At 43.5% G+C, this 17,680-nt stretch overlaps 1 protein-coding gene across 4 annotated transcripts in view; it reads right to left on the bottom strand.

The window, feature by feature from the left end:
* Positions 1-17,680, bottom strand: part of LRMDA (leucine rich melanocyte differentiation associated) — a 1,045,267-nt gene that overhangs the window by 437,628 nt on the left and 589,959 nt on the right. For 3 of the 4 annotated variants that reach the window (XM_054508231.2, XM_064594858.1, XM_054508230.2), the window contains exons 4-5: positions 17,489-17,623; positions 6,352-6,469 (exon numbers count right to left, since the gene is read on the bottom strand). In XM_054508231.2, coding sequence (XP_054364206.1) covers positions 6,352-6,469; positions 17,489-17,623 — 253 coding nt within the window. Of the gene's footprint in view, positions 1-3,446; positions 4,958-6,351; positions 6,470-17,488; positions 17,624-17,680 lie in introns of those variants that run through there. The other variant, XM_064594859.1, reaches the window with a different exon arrangement.

The following is a 17,680-nucleotide window of genomic DNA, read 5'->3' as shown; positions in this document are numbered from 1 at the left end:
CCAAAAAGAGGAATAGTGTGGAACTGGGCCACTGGGATGCAGTGAAAGCCAGTGACTCCAACAGAAACAGAACAATCTCTCATGGGGCCCTAGGCCTAATGGAGAGTGACACCTGCTCTGTGCTCAGCACCTGGCCAGGCCCCAGGGACTTCCTCAAGAGGCTCTGAGAAGCTGCCTTCAGCACCAACAGTTCTGTTTCACTTTCCTTCTCCCTGCTGTGGATTTCAATTCTCCATCCGTAGGGCTTTGCTCGAGTGCAGGAGATACAACTTTTCTGTCTATCTCTGATTTCAGACGGTTGCCATGCAGAAGCAAGGCAATGAAGACATACCAAAATTGCCCCCAAAGAACAGTATTCTAAAAGCATTTACTTGAGACACAAGATGCCATGCTGCTAAAAATGGAGAAATATAAAATCGTCCCCCCTCCACCTCAAATGAATGTGGCAAACTGTGAAATCAGGAAGAAGAATGAAAAACAAACAGACTGCAAATTGTTGGCTTCTGGAGTTGTTTCCAAACACATCGCCCAAGCATCTTCCAAAAAATAAGTTAATTTAAAATTTTTCCTCCCTTCAAAATTTACTATAAAGTAACTGAAAATAGAATCTGAATATGTCTGTAGACAAGAAACATCTGTGTGAAAACAGAAAAGAACCATAAAACACTAACATATTCAGGTAATTAGAAATATCCAGAAAATAAACGGACATTTTTAGTTTTCTTCTGAATGTCTGGCACGGTAAAGAACTTTCAACATATATTATCACTTATTTAACCACATGTATATGTGGTTTACAATATTTATTTATAGGCATACCCTGGCTTTTTATAAAATATATATTCCTTTTTTGTTGTTCTTGTTTTTGGGGTTTTTATTTTTTAAGATTTTATTTATTTATTTGACAGAGAGAGACAGTGAGAGAGGGAACACAAGCAGGGGGAGTGGGAGAGGGAGAAGCAGGCTCCCCGCAGAGCAGGGAGCCCGATGCGGGGCTTGATCCCAGGATTCTGGGATCATGACCTGAGCCGAAGGCAGACGCTTAACGACTGAGCCACCCAGGTGCCCCTAAAATATATATTCCTAAAAACAGTATAGAATAAATGTTAATCATTGCAATCAATTTAGAGGTAGTTTCTGATAACCTGCTACCCGTTTACAGCTGAGCTAGACTGGCGCAACAGAAGGTACAAAAGATACACAGACTGTGCTTCAGAACAAGGGAGGGCATAGGGAAGAACTCGACTAGGCTTAAAACATTAAGGAAACCAAGCAAGTCACCAGGCAGTGCTCTTTTATGGTATAGACAAAAAAATACAATGGCAGCTAAGACTAGGAAAATCTCATTTAAACTACACACAGATTTGTGGAGCACCTCAATATGTTTGCTGAGAAAAGCTAGTTTTTATTTCCCACAAGCCCTCATATGAGCAGGTGGATTCCGAGAGAAGGACGCAGAGAACACTATGCACAGTGACATGGAGCATGAGCTCAGATCACACCCTTGCCTTCCGCAGCAATACTACCTGCTGGAGAAGCCCAAGCCGGTGATCAGGGCGGCCGTAGGTTATGCCATCATAAGTAATCCCAGGGTAAATCCTTTGGAAAAACAAATACGCAACCCAGAATCTCTCCTTTCTGCCAACGCACAGATTCGAGCTATTACTTTTTTTTTTTTTTTAAGGCAGAGGTCCCTTTCCTGCTTTTCCAGAGGATCATATTGAAACAATTAAAAAAATGGACCACCTTTCACAATGGATCTTCCCAAATGCTCTGTTGTTCCCAGTTTATTCTTCGGAAGAGTATTGGCTGAGCCTCTGCTACAAACCAGGCACTGGGGATATGGTGGCGATAAAAACAGACAAGTTCCCACCCGCATGGAGCTGACATCTCCATAGATGAGCAACTGTTTCATCCTGACAAAAATCTGGCTTCCCAATGCTTCCATTCCCTATCTTTATCCTAGGTTGCCATTTGTGTGTGTGTGTGTGTGTGTCAATCCAAAAACATAGACAAAGATGAAGGAAACTAAAGGAAACCAGGGAGTTGGGTCCTAATGCCAATGTCAGGAGCAGGACTGTGTAGTGTGGCCATGGAAAGAGGTGATCTTCAGACTCCAAATAACTTCCAACTTTCAGTTTAAGGTTAGGAATAAAAAAGACTTCCAGAAGGTACATGTACTCAGAAGTTTATTCCTTTAACACATCACATCTCCCTCTCTCTCCTTCCCTCCTCTTCTCCCCTTCCCTCCTTTTCTGTCACACATACACACACACACACACACACACACACAGCTTCCACCCCACCGGGAAAAAAATACCTCAAAGATACACACACACAAAAATATACAAACCATACAAAACTCCACAAATACACAAACTACACATGATAGGAAACTCAGGCATGCCCACATAAAGGCATGCATTACATATTTTCAAGGACACACTGACACAAACATAACTATTACCTTCTCTCACCTATAACAGAATGGCCACAATTATGAGCAAAAGTACACATGTCAAAACACTTTCTCACACAGGCTGTGGTTCTCAGTCCAGCTGTCCCTGTAGCTGCTCTCCCCACTGCTTCTATAAGGTTCTGAAGATTATACAGTTGGTAGTCAACTTCATACACATGCCAGTAAACAAGAGGGCTCAGCTTTAAATAATTATGTCAAAGAAATGACAACTGTGCTCTTTGCCAGAACAGGGATGAATAATTACAAAGCCAGGACATAATTAAGCAATTCTGACTGTCGGATTCTTGAACTGTCTAATGTGGAGGGCTGGCGTGCCCGCCATGCATGCCCTCCTGGACAGGCTTCGTGCCCCTTTGATTTATGTTGCCCGATGTGGCAAGGGGGATCACGGTCTGGTCATCACAGAAGGCTTTCTTTGGGGGCCTCCCCCCTTCTCTGCATCTAGCTTGGTGCTCTCGGCATGGACAAGGGCATGACTCCCTGGCCAAGATTTGCAAAAAAAGATACAGCTTTTCTTCAAAATTCCAGGAAATGAGCAAAGCCTAGTTGCTGTAGGTCCATTAACTAACAAGACAAACACACCAGCCTAGAAGAGTCCATTGTAGCATTAGCTATCACTTCCCTAATGAGTGATGGCATCTTTCTATAGGACAACCAGAGCTCAGACAGAAAGCAGCTTTTAAACAACAAAAGCCAAAAGGCAGCAACGAAGAGGAAATGTGTCATCACGAGAGAAGGCTAGCGCAAACTCGCACTCAAGCGCCAGGGCCTGCCAGGTATCAAATCAAACCTTTGTGACATAGGGGGTTTATTAGTGCCTGGATGATTTTGCTTTTGCGTCAGCCGAGAACACCCAGACTGCCTGTTCCCTACCTCCAAGGGAAGGGCTGTGATTGGAGAGGCATTTTCCATTCTCCCAAACACTTTATGTCAGGAATAAAATGAAAACTGCTCCCCAAATCACGGCCTCCTGGATCATCCATCAGAGCATTCTGCTGAATAAGCACAACAGGCCACTGCAGCCTAAGAAAGGACAGAAGCCAACTTGAGATTCCGATTCTGTGATGAAAAATTGGTCTTCACCAAGCGTGCTCAGCACAGCATCGGCAATTCACAGGGAGGAAATTGCTCTCCACTTAAAAGCCGACTCCGGGTGTACACAGACCTCCCACAACATACATATGTATACACACACAGAGATCGAGGGCATATATACACACCTGCACAGGAACAAACAGACGTCTGCACACACTGTGAGCAGGCGAGAACCAGCCTTTTTAACACCAGTTTATTAACCAGTTTATTATCTCTCTCCGCAAGAAAAGTACCAATGCGTATCTCTGAGAACAGGCCGGGGGGGAGCAGCCTGGCACTGGAGAGAAGCATACAGTGTGATGTGAAAGCAGGGGCACAGAGAAGTAAGTCCTGTGCGTGTGAAGCACCAGGGCGTAGATACAGCACTTCACCGGGAGCCTGGGCCCCTGGGTTCTGATCCCAGCTCTGCCTCCACCAGACCATGGGGGCCTCCAGACACAACCTCCTCGCTCGGTTCCTTCACCCATCAAACGACGGCACACGGCAGGTGATTTCTGAAGTCCTCTCCAGTGTGGAAATCATGTGACTCTCCAAAAAGATAACAACTGAAGATCCCCATGCTTTGTCAGAGTATCTTTTGTCTCTCCTCAACTAATTAATGGGTATTTTTAAGCTTAACACCATTAGTAAAGATGTGGGAGTCAATCACACAAACATAAACTAATTCTATAATTGATTAGAAACTAATTTGGAGCTTTGAAAAGCATGTCTGCTCATGCTGCTCATGACTCAGAGAGCCGGCTACTACTGGATTTTAAGGAGCCCTTCCCACTTGCTTTCAAAGGCCAGGCGGGATTTCAGTCCTGGCTGCCATCTCGACCCCAAGAGCGCCGTGCAGCTTTTACCTGTTTTCTTCCTTTAGGCCTTCTTAGGAGGCTTTTATTTGGAACAGAGAAATGCACGGGGAAAATGGGTGGCTCACTGGTTCCAGGGGTAAGATCCCAGTCGAAGGATGTGGCTTCTGTGGTCAAACACACCGGTCAAGCTCCAGTCCCAGCTCTTACTAACCAGGCTGCCCAATTAACTTAGCTGGGTTGCCCAATTAACACCTCTAGGCCTCAGTTACCCCACCTAGAGAGTCAGCCAATGCTCCCTTCCTCCTACATTTCAGGGGGTTGTGTGAGGACTCACAGATCTGAATACAAAGAGTTTTAGGGCAGTGGTGAGCACACATGTGGGTATTGTATTTAGTGCCCCTTCAGAGTTACTGGGACAATGCAGAGCTTCCCTTGTCAAGAACAGGGGTTGCAGGAGAAATACCAATCTGTCCTAGAAAGGGCATGCGTACATGAAGGTGGAAAATGTTGAATGGGCAGGAACCCAAGATATTATAAACAGTTCATTTGTTGTCCTTTGTTTGGTGATGTCGGCTGCCTCTGGAATCTTTTAACCAAAAAAAAAAAAAAAAAGGAGGCCAAGAAATAAATTATTTCATTTGAACAAAATTACAAAAGCTGGAATAACTAAAGGCAGTCACGAGCAATACATCAAATCTGTGCCTCTATAAGGAAAACTGTTAACACTTTAATAGCTATGAAACGAATCACTCAATTAATTTCCCACATGCTGAAACAGGTAACAATACATTTATCTGCCAGTATTATACCCTCTGTATCATATATTTCCACAACTGTTAGCAATTTTATTCAGCATAACGGGAAATAAGTTGCACCTCATGGATTCAGGGAAAGAAAATGGCCTGAGGCCGGCTGCCAGCCGAGCGACTTGATGGAAGAGGTTTCCTTTTTCTGTTTGGGTTCTGTTTGTTTTTTTCTCTTTTCCTCTTAATCATTTCCAATGCATGTGCAAGGCGCTCTAAGTCAATAAGCGAGGACAAACTAGACCTCCAAGATTTCTGGACCAGTGTTTTCAAACACAAGCTGGGGTCCCACAGGAAGTGACTAGATAGATCCACAGGGCCCTGGGGCAGTAATGCACCTTGAAAGGGGTCATCAAGGGCCATCTGGTCCATTCCTCAGCCTTGGGCTTCATGGAAGGACCCCAACTCCTCCCAAACAGATAATTTTTCACATCCTTAAAAATCTCTTTGAATCTGAATCCAAGACTCAAAGCCACATCTCCCCTGCCTCATCAATGCTGTCATTAAGATGACACCATATTCACTTCCACGGCCTCGACGCAGACTCAGCTGATAAAGGAAAGGTCAGTAAAACTATTCCCAAGAGCTCTAGAGAGCTGCATGTAGGGAAAATATGCTAGTGCCAGGTCATATTGTCAGAAAAAAAATGGCCTTTCCTGCTAATAATATCTCCAAGAGCTATTGAGCCCTCATACCTATGAACAGAAGAAAATCACTCTCCCCTACCTTCACTATGGCCCCAAGACAGGAGAGCTCCCTCCGGATCACTAGAGGAATCCTACCCATCTGAGGAAAAGTAAATGCCCCAAGCTTTCTTCTTTCTCTGCAACAGAACTGCAGAGGCCCCACCTTGTAAACGAAACATCTTCAAGAAGGAGACCTGAAATCTCCCCCTCAGAACATCACCATTGGGCTGCGTATGGTGCTGCTTTATTGGTAAAAGAGCCACCTGGGTGAAATCACCTTACAAATAAAGTCCCCTTAGCTGGATCACAGGAAGATCCAATTTATTGTAGAAGTCCTACTTCTTGATGGGTCAACAGTATATCCATGGATAAAACCCTGATGGGAGATCTCTCCTGCATTCCAAACACAGAAGAACAACCTCTGTGCTCAAAGAATAACCAGTGAGGCAAGACATAAATCCCTTGTGAAGACCAGAAAGTAGGCAGCTTACCTTGGGCTTCACCACCTTCATGAACGACCCTCTGAGCAAAGCTTCCTCTCGTTCTTGTCTGGTTACTTTCCGGGCATCCAGAAACTTCAAATTGGGCAGCTTGTGCAGAACAAAGCATCTGAAAGAAAACAGTCAGAGACAATGCAGGAGGGTAGGTGATGGCCTCAAAGATCCATGCAATTTATCTCATGCTCAGGGATCTATATCATTAGGTCTTCAGAAGTTTAGACCTTGGTGCTGCTTCTCTTTTTTTTCACAAATAATGAATGATCACTCTGCAGAAATCCAAATAATTATATTTTATACACACAACTAATCCTTAAAAATGTACACTAATGATTGCTCTTGATTCAAATGTAGCCACACACACACACACACACACACGAATGCACACACCCAATGAGCCAGGAAGATCCTATCAATGTATATCCCCCCGCCCCTCCACTCTAGAAATGGGCCTGGCTTCTTTGCTACACAGAAAGTTCTCAGGGAAACTCACCTATAACCTAATTGTACTATTATGTCACTGCCATTCCCATGAGTCATCTGTGTAACTCTCATTTCTGAGATAAAAGCAAATCTTTGGGAGCCTGGCTGGCTCAGGCAGTAGAGCATGTGACTCTTGATTTCAGGGTTGTGAGTTCAAGCCCCACAATCGGTGAAGGGATTACTTAAAAATAAAATCTTTAAAACAAAACAAAACAAATCTTCAATTTGAAACTAAGACAAGAAACATTGACTGGCCATCCAGGACAATAAACTAGAGGTTGTAATAACATGGATGACTTTGGGATAGAAGTAAGGAGCACACATAACTGAGAAATGCTTCCTTGAAGAACTGAACAGGGGTCTTGAGGATTTTCCTCATCATCCCTGAGTTACTTCCACACTGGCACTGAGAAGATTATTTTTACTGAGGTGAAACAAGAATAATCAGTTTATAGGGGATATTAATTTAATAGCCCAACAAATACTAATACAGATTCCCCCAGAAAGAGTCTTTGGTGTCCATCATGGCCTCCAAGGATAAGCTAATGGCTACTTGTGTGATGAACTGTCCTCAGGCAGGTATATTTGGAATTGATGAGAAGATCCATGTGGTCACGGGATAGGTACATAAACATACAAGTAAATACATAAAGGGTACAGACCCCTGCCTATACTTTTTCCTCAGGGACGGTTACCAACCCAGATGCTTTCCATCGAGCCCCCACACTTGATCATTCAAAGGAGCTATTGTTTAGACCCTGTCCTGCTTAGGAAGAAGAGGTAAGTATCCAATGTCAAGAGCAATAGATTATCTCCACAGGAATCTCTCATTTCCTTCCCGTATTCAGCCTCTTCAGTATTCACTCATCTTTCAAATCCCAACCCACATGAACTTTTCTTCTGCATCTCCAGACCACATTGTTTTCTCCCCTCTCTGCACTCCCAGGATATACTGTGAACACCACACCATATAACATTTGGTTGTTTTTTAATCATTTTATTGGTGTTCAGTTGATGTCCTCACCTATAAGCTTCTTAAAGGCAGGGACGTTATTTTTCTCACCCTCATATTGTCTCAAAAAGTAGCTTTAGAATGGACTAAAAAAAAAATACCAGTTTATTTCAGTTGTATGAATATTTCTTGAGCACCTACCATGTGCCAGGCCCTAGGTACACAGAGGTGATTATAACATGATTTCTACTCGTAAAGGGGTTCTCAGTATAATGGGGAAGATAGACTCATACAGAAAAATTAGAAATCCACACAGCTAAGTGCTGAGATTGGGGTTATGTGCAAACTAATTCTGGGGAGCACAAAGAAAGGGACCTAACATTACTCACTGAATGACTGAAAACCAATGGCTGGAGGAGAAAGAGGAGAAACAAGAAATCAAAAGTGATCTTCAAAGAACCAAACTCTAAAGCAATCTTAAGCACTGAGCTTTTTCTCAGTGCAAATGTTACCTGGGGTGTATAGCATGCCCCTCTCCTCACGGGAGCATTGGGTTCCCAAGGCCAGCTCCCACCTTCATAAGATGGTCTCACATCACCAGGTGGCCTCCATATACTTGCCCAAAGATTTGACTGATCATTGAAATGCCAGAGAAAACAGCATAGAGGCTTCTAGTTGAAATACTCCTTAAAGTGAAAATACTCTGAGTTCTTTTGAGGTATACTTTTCTTCCCCAGAAGTGGCCACCCCAACATCTGAGGTCCAGGAAATTTGACTATCTACTTCCAGCTTCCTCCCTGGTCTCAATCTATAATCATCTTTCCAACTTCTCCCTGAGCCTCTCCCTTGCCTTTCCAAATGCCCTCTAAACTTATCCAAAATCAGAAAGTTTCATGAAGCCTCAAATGAACTTCTATCCTCCAGCAGAACTCCCACTGGCCTCAGTCAGTGTCAGAGAAAACTTCCATCTTCTGCGTATAGCAGCAAAGTCTTGATGACAACAGATTCTTTCAAATAAAGACATCTACAGACGGAAACAATATGTCAGGAGTGACGCTCAGAGGAGTAAAGACACCCACTAAGTGTAGGGTGGGAAAAGATGAATATTCAGGTGAAGAAAACATCAGTATTAGAAAATCAGCCAATGTTTAATGATGGAATGAAAGATGTCTTCACGGGGCTGGCAGGAACCACGATGACAACAGACAGCACGTTGTCATTTTGCCCCACTTTGGATCACAGCCCTGAAATCAAAGGAGAGAGAGAGAGGTGCTGGCTTTTAAGCTAGTTAAAAATTTTAGATGACAAAGAGCTGCTGTTTTCAGAGCACTCATCTTAAACAATCGAAGAAACAGCCCATGAAATAGGCTGCCAGTCATCCCTGAAACTAGGGCTGTCTTGACTCCCATCCTGATGGGCTGGCCTTGGGTTTCTAGGTGGTAGGTGCTTGGAGAGGTCTGCGGGAAACTAGGAAGGCTTGCCCCCCAAAAATTCAGCCTGAGACTCAGCCCAGGTTCCAAAGTTCCTCCCTTAGAGATGGCTTCATATATTCACTCACACAATCAATAATTAGCGAGCTGTTACCACCTGTCACAAACCGTGCCAGGTGCAGAGAATAAGGTGAGGTGTGAAACAGACAAGGCCCCTGCTCTCAAGCAGCTTATATTCCAGCACAGTCACTCTCAAACTTAAGAGGGCATCAGCATCCCCTGGATGGCTTATTGAAACACAGATCACAGGACCCCCAACCCCAGAATTTCTGATCCGCTAGGGCCTGGAGTGTCCATTTCCAGTAAGTTCTCGGGGTGGCTCATGCCACGGATCATGCGCAAACCACTGTCCAAGTGAAAATAACACCACAATGCATAATAGTTTTGGAATTATGAGGTTGGTGAGGTGGTGAAGAATCTCCCTCCCAATTCTGCTCATGGTCTGCCCTACCCCAATGTCCGTGGTACACAGCGCTCCAAAGGTGGCCACATCCACCTGATCTCCCTGCCCCTGGGTGGTTTGGAACTAGCTCCAAACATTATTGCCAAGTGGTAAGTCAATGGGCTTTCTGCCTGCCTGTCCCATCCCAGTCTTGAGAGATCTATTTCCCTTTGTTCTAGGTCATGTCAGGGTGTCAAAAGCTGCAGCTTCAATCCTGAGTATAATACAAGTTTGCCATAAAAATACAACCGAGGATTCCCGAAGCCACAGAATGAAGGCTTTTACAATATCAATTTGACCCTTGTAAATTTAATCCAGGGTTATTTGTTGCACCAAAATCTCTTTACCGTGATGTATTACTTAGTTACGGGGTTATCACAGCCGTATCCTAAAGTTGCATAGTACATAAAACATTTCAGTTAACAATGCGGGAAGGTTAACTCCCCCAGATAACCTGCAATCACAAGGGCTAGTCCAGATGACATGCCTCTGTCAGCTTCCACGAGCTATTGATGGTTCAATCAGTTTGTTTTGAAGGTAAAGTACAACAAAAGGGCAGTAAACTTATTCAGACTGTCAACAGGGGCTATCGGGAATGGGGCTTGCAGGTAAGTAATTCTGGGTGTTTTAAGGCTATTATCAAACAGCAATGGTTGAAGGAAGAGACAGCTACTAATAACACAGAAGGCAGCCATCATAAACCACTTTATGGCAGAAACCCCCGTCTATAAATCCTGCGACACCCGGAGACAGCTTCAGATTTATAAAACTGCTTGTTAAGCCAGGGCACTGCTTAATGAAAAGAGATCGGTCTAAGTTCTGAGTCTTATGTCCCTAGCTCCAGAGGGCAACTCCAATTTTCCTGACCTTCCCAAGGTGGCTGGGCGAAAGCCCTGGGGCTGGGGGTGGGGAGTCAGGGGCACTCTCTTGGCTGTGATGTGGAAGGTGAGGTTATCAAGAAGAAATCAGGGATCCTGGGAAGGTGTGTAAAGACCCATTTGTTTCTGTCTGAAAGCAAATTCTCGAAAAATGAGACCCACACACAGAGCTTTTCAAGTTCTCTCTCTTAATATTCAATGCTCTGTTTTCTTATAGGACTCCTCTAAGGAGACACCTAACACTGGCAGGGGGAGGAAAGGAAGAGCAGAAAGCCTTTTTTGTTTGTTTGTTTTTTGCTCCCAAATCAATTTTCTCTGCCCGAATCCTAAAGCTCTGGCATTTTTCATCTAGACTTCAAAGGGAGAGGAGGATGGTCTTTCCTCCTGCTCAAACTGCTACCCCGGGGGGGGGGGCGGGGGCTGGCTGCTCCCCAGTAATGCCGCACAATCACAGAAACACCAAGATGGCTCTCCATTGTCTGCTCTTGGGGTTGGCTACCACGTCTCTTTCTCTGAGGAGACTCTGCTAAAGAAATACCAAGTTTCCAGATCCTAAGGGAATCAGGATGCAAGGTCACCTGGAGTTTTCTCCTACCTCTTCCCGTTTATGGCAGTACAGAATGCCCATCCTCCCCATGAGCTCTTTCTGACTTACTGCTCCCGTGCATGGAGGTGGTGGGGAGACACGGTGCGAGCTACTGACGCTCTACCAGGGGCCCCTGAAGTCAGCAGCGGGTGACCCAGGAATTGTTCTCAATCTTTCACAAAGCCTAACAGAATAGAGTGAGCATGCCAACAAAACATCAAGCTTCTCTGCTTTTGACTGGATTACATAAACCCCATTTGGTAACACTGGTTACCTCATGCTCATCAAAAGCACTCATCAATGGCTAAATGTGTCTGACTAATTTTAAAAAGTTAGCAATGGCTTAAATGTAGCTTATTAAAGAAACTAAAGCTTATTAAAGAGATGAGAGGGGCAGAAAATTAAACAGAGGAGAGGTCTTCATAACAAAAAGCTTGGGGACTAACAGGGCAGAGGAAAGGGTCCAGACTCTGGGCTTATTTTGCTGTGTGATCTTGGTTCAGTCTCCACCACCTTCCCGAGCTTCGGTTTCTCCATATGCACAATGAAGAGAATGGGCTCGATGATGCCTAAGCCTCTCCTAAGCTTTTGCCTGCTTGAATTCTGCGTGCCTCAAAGTTAACTTCCAATAAACACATCCATAGCCTCCTTTCTTATTACTCCAATTTCCTTATATAACCACCCCCTCACACCTCCAGGTAAAGGAGGGCTGTGAGAAAAAGTCAATAAAGACCAAAGAGTAATGAACAAACACTGTGAGTGGAATAACTCCAGATGCTCAAAGAGATGACAATGATCTCACTCTAATGAGCCGAGGTGAGCTCACCTACAGCATTAATGAATGCCTGACAACTGGCAAAGGCCAGCTGATTTTCCTCACAGTTCACCGGCAGCATGTTTGAAGTTTCCGTGCAAACAATACACCCACAGGACAGAGCAAGGCCCTCTACAGAGGGTAACCAGCAATTACTCTGTGGGCTTCTGTCACTTTGATCTCTGGGTCGTGACCTTTGCTTTCTTGTGATCTTCAAAGCCCAGATTGTAGATTAGCTGGAGAACGCTATCTGGGTTATGTAAGCCACAAGTTTTACAGCATCTATTTGGCTGGGAAATGGTGGCAGCCCAGGATGGCCAGCAGACTGCGCAGGGTCCCTCCCTCCTTCCCTTTGGCTGAGTGCTGCAGACACTGGGCAGGCCTCGGTCTACTCTCTGTGAGGGAACAAAGAAAGGGTGTCATGTTTTAGATAATTTAAAGTTGTAAGAAATACAGAGGGGCCTACTGAGGAGGTGGGAAGAAGGTGAGGCCAAGAAGTGACTGGAGTGGCAAGAGGGGATGAAGGGCAAAGGGTTTCGTGACAGAAGTACAGCTGAGAGACCATGAGACCAAATCTCTTATTTGAAAAGCCAGGTCTAGCTCTTTGCGTATTGTTGACTTTCAATCTGTTGTCTTTCCTGCAGGAAGAAGAAAGAAAAGAATTGCAAAGGAAGACAAGAAACCAAATCTCTTATTTGAAAAGCCAGGTCTAGCTCTTTGCATGTTGTTGACTTTCAATCTGTTGTCTTTCCTGCAGGAAGAAGAAAGAAAAGAATTGCAAAGGAAGACAAGAAACAGACCATTCTGGGCACCCAGGTCTCCCACACTTGACTCATTGTTTGGCTAGTGTTGAAGTCCACAGGAGGCCCCAAGTGGTTTCTCCTCCCAAGCCAACCAAGCTCTGCCACACCACTCTCTTCCCACCCAAATCCTGAAGGCTGCTTGTTATCACATTCACCTTCATTCAACATTCATCCCAAAATAGTTGCATGGTGTGTACACACAGAAAAGCATGGGCAGGGTTAAGCTCCTATAATAACATGGCAGTGGACATTTCTCAGCCATGAACCATGATGAATGGCAAAGAAAAAATCCAGGCCTGGTTCTCTCCTGCCCCAGCAGGACCAGGGCACCGCTCAACAACTCGGTAGTATGTCCATGCTCACGTACAGATTTAATGAGCCCGTTTTACTATGGGGATACGTGCCAAGAAAACCCAACTGTGTGCACAGAGGGTAAGGAAGGAAGGAAGAGGGTTGACTTGGGGGATGGGAGGAAGGCATCAGCAGAAAGTGAAGCATCTATGAAGCCATTTCCAGTAACTCCATAAATCTAGTCACTTTCCACTTCTGCTCCAGTGGTTGGCCACAACGTGACCTAAAAGTGGGCTGACCTCTCTGAAATCAACACCTCCCATAGAAATGAAACAGACGTACTTGTTTTGATGTATGGCTGGGTGACATATTATAAATATTACATCACATAACCACAGAGGATGCCAATCAATAAGAAATTTTTTCAGACAGCACTAAATGAGCCATGGGTTCTTGCTTCTGAATACACTCCTTTAAGGCTCCTACTATTGCTTAAATGATTAATAGAAGACATATTGTCAGAAAATGTACTTAAAGTGAAAAACAGTAAACTGTAGAAATATCATTCATTTTTTAAGCAATTTTCTAGTGAAAATGTCACATAAATTTACATAGAGGCCCTACTCTTAAGCTCTGGGTAACAGCTAGGAGGAAGGCAGACCTCATGCTTTGTGGATGGAGGGCCAGGAAAATATTTTACCAAAAGGAAAAAAAAGAAGGTGGCTGCATTGCTTTGTAGAAACCCAAACACTAGAACCCTGGATTCAAAAGTCTTATTGTAAAACTGTAAAATTTCTTAGGGGCAAATGAAGCACAAACTCCAAGATGAACAAAGCAGAGCTGCTTACAGACCAGAGAACAGAACTACATTATATATACATTTATCTCATCCAAATATAAGGGTGAGAGTGCTTGTCAAAAAGAAATAAAAAATAAAAAATAAAACAAATAAAAAATTTAGAATTGCTAGAGAATAGGCTACCATTCCACTCAACCGTCATATGCCGTGCAGCGAACGGGTAACTGGATGGGCACACGTTTAGTGTTCCTTCCAGTGTTCTTAGTTCTTATTTCTCTCAGAGCGTGAGCATCTTCCCATTGTTGTGGGTGACTTACGGATTTTCTAGGGTAATTGTGACCAGATGTGATTTCAGCTGTGTGTGGCCCTTAGAATCCAGCTCCTCATGGCCGCTTTGCCATATGTGCGTGAACAAACAACCTTCCCAGGCCTATCCCTCAACCGCAACAGATCTGGAGCAGTGAGGTCGGGCTTGGTGGGCACCAGTGCCAGCCCATGAGATAAATCACTCCTCTAGAACCAAGCCCTCCCTGAAGGATCAGGACCCAATGACCGGCACTTGGACTGAGTCTGAAGGATAGTCCCTTACTTGTTAACCGTGTTTGCGGACAACAAATGGATTGGATTCCAAATAGGAAGTGGGCATCTGAGATGCCCAGAGGGCCATACATCTCTCTATAAGCACTCAGCTTCTCAGAAGAAAATAATTTTCAAGCTGCCTGCAGCGAACACTTATCTGGCCCCTATTCCAAGGCCAGTGTTACTTTAGATATTGAAGAGTCTTCAAAGAGCAAGAAGACGCAGCCTGACCTACTAGAAGCCATTCTCTGGATATGGACATACATCAAGTAGTGAGAAAAATATACAAGATGGAGTACATAAAATGGCACGAGATAGTAAAGGAAGAACTGTAACAGCGTGGAAGCAGAGTATCTCAGAATGCTACAGCCAACAGAAATTTTCAACACTACTTAGTCCAATAGTCAAGTGAGCATCCAAATACCTATTGATTTTTTTGTTGCATTTGCCACTAAGTTAATCAAAATGCTTTGGATGATTCAGAAGTTCAGCCTTGGTGAAGGGTCCCTGATGTAGACTATCCTCCCCATTTTAAAGCTGGGCCCCACCTCAGATCTTCTGATCTGACCCTTTTATGGGTCTTAGTATTTTTACTGATGTGAACAGTTATAATAACAAAAAAAGACAGTATTAGCTTTTTTCTTTTGCAACCTTATTAAGACTTCTATTTGAGACTGAATAGAATATGATGCAATTGAAGATTTTCATCATTCCACTTCTCTCACTCTAGGAAAAAAAAAAAAAAGACAACAAAAATGTGCCTACAGTTTGGCTTACATACAGCTCCATAAATGAATGAATGAACATGTGTTAATGTGTGTGCAAAAACATACATAAAAGCACATATATAGAGAGAGAGAGCATGCGCAGGCATATACATACATATATAAAATTTATTGAGCTATTTTAAAGATTTAAACACATGGGGAGCCTAGGTGGTTCAGTCAGTTAAGTGTCCAACTCTTGATTTCAGCTCAGGTCGTGATATCAGGGTCAAGGGATCAAGCCCTGCATCAGGCTCCCCACTAAGTGGGGAGTCTGCTTGAGATTCTCTCTCTCCCTCTCTCTCTGCCCCTCTCCCTGCTTGTGTGTGCTCTGTTAAAATAACTTTTTTAAAAAGAATTAAACACAGAAATCTTAAGAAAAAAGTCAGAAAACAAATCAGAATTTCCTAAATCGTGCTTGGTTTACTAAAAATGTTGACTGAAAGAACTTTCTTGGACTTGTTTGACAGTTTCAAGACACATCTTGTAAATTGCTGCAAGAAGATAAAATATGTTTTAAGAGACCCCTTCATATCTGAAATCAGGCTGTTAAATGCTTCAGAGTTGATAAGAGTGTTAAAGAAGCAAATTAAGTTCTAAGTGATTAAGCAAATTACAGGGTTGATTTAGAAATGTGTAACTCTTCACCTGCTGGATATTAATCATATTTCTCCTAACAGAATTGACATTCAAACCTACAGGATCACAACCAAATGAAAATCTTCATACTGGAGAAAGACTTACTACATTTTTTTAAAAGTAGGGTTAGAGTTTTATTCTAAGATGGTTTAAAAATAGTCTCAGACCCCTACATTATTAATCAAGAAATCTAGAAAATGAGGTTAAAGGTACACAATGCTTCCCAATAAGGAAACATAACAGGATTCCTGATGTAGCTTTATGTGTCTATGTGTATGTATTTTAAAAATATATAATGTTCAATAGCCTTCAGTATTTCTAACAGCTTTGCCTTTATACAACATGAACTCCCCTGACTTCATTCCTCCATGGGTCACCACAAATTTTTACAGGAGTCCCAAGAGAACCAGTTTCTTTCAAACAATTATCTTCTTTCCCCAGTCCTTCCAAATTTATTGTCCAGTGGCCTTACCTGCCTTACATTTCCATCCTTCTTTCCTCTTCCCTTCCCACACTGCTTCAGGTAGAATGTTAATGAGAGCTTATATCATAATGAAGAGAGAGGGTAACACACATGAAAAGATCACCTAAAAATATTTGCAAAACAAAAATCAAGAATGAAGGAACACAGGATTCAAAATGAAGAAAGAAAATATAAAATGAATTTAGTAAAATGGGTAAGATGAAGGAGACTCCCTAAGAGAGGTGAGTTTGGGTCAGATATTTCAAAGCAGATGGTTTAGTAGCAGAGAAGGGGAAGAAAAGCACTTCTCCTTAGAGCCCATCAAAGCATGCGGTTGGTGGACAGTGAGGCATAGCTTTATGGAACAAAGTTATGGACCTTCAGGGACTTCCTCCTGGGATCCTACATAAGCTCCCTAACTCTAGTGGGAAGTGCTCTCTCTTTAAAAGGCAACTCTGAGGCTGACCACAGGAGAATCTCACAACACAGAGTAGGGATAAACAAAATATAGGCCATGGGTCAAATCTGGCCTGCTCCTTGTTTTTGTAAGTAAAGTTTTATTGAACCATAGCTGGGGCACCTGGGTGGCTTAGTCAGTTAAGCATCTGCCTTCAGCTCAGGTCATGATATCAGGGTCCTGGGATCAAGCCCCACGTCGGGCTCTCTGCACAACAGGGAATCTGCTTCTCTCTCTGCCTGCCCCTCTGCTGGCTTGTGTGTGCTCTCTCTCTTTCTCTCTCTCTCTCTGTCAAATAAATAAATAAAATCTTTAAAAAAAAACAAACATAGCCATGCTTATTCATTTACAAATTGTTTATGGCTACTTCGGCATTGTAACAGCAGAGTTGAATAGTTGTGACATAGACCAGATGACCTTCAAAGCCTGAAAATATTTATTACCAAGCTGTTTACAAAAAAAGTTGGTCAACCCCCACCCTACACCGCCTAGCAGCTTTCCATGTTTCTTGGTTCCTGTGACCTTGATGAAGGGAAACCATGGCTATCGGTTACCAAAAGGTTAAAGTTTAGTATTATCACAGGAAGTCCACTGATACTTACCAAACACCTACTATGCATCCCATAATATCATGCCCCCAAAAGATGCTCTTTCTCCCTTTCCCACCGTGTTCCAACCCCTCAGTACTCACCTGTATCTCTTGTAGTCTTCCTCATCCTTTTCTAAGCTGACCAGCTCGTTGGGACAGGCCACGTTACCCAGTAGGCTGAGGTACTCCAAAGCTGGTGTCACTTCTGCTAGGTGATCAAGCAGACACTCCAAGTCAGTGATGTGACAAAGGTTAAGGATTTGGGTCCAGGGAGACAAAAGGCCTTGTAAGGAA

This window comes from Mirounga angustirostris, unplaced genomic scaffold (genome assembly GCF_029215605.1).
Source record: "Mirounga angustirostris isolate CCGP_5_RB_7025 unplaced genomic scaffold, mMirAng1.0.hap1 SCAF_6, whole genome shotgun sequence".
Lineage (NCBI taxonomy): Eukaryota > Metazoa > Chordata > Mammalia > Carnivora > Phocidae > Mirounga > Mirounga angustirostris.
The sequence above is the reverse complement of the archived record's forward strand: the minus strand, read 5'-3'. Positions and strand labels throughout refer to the sequence as shown.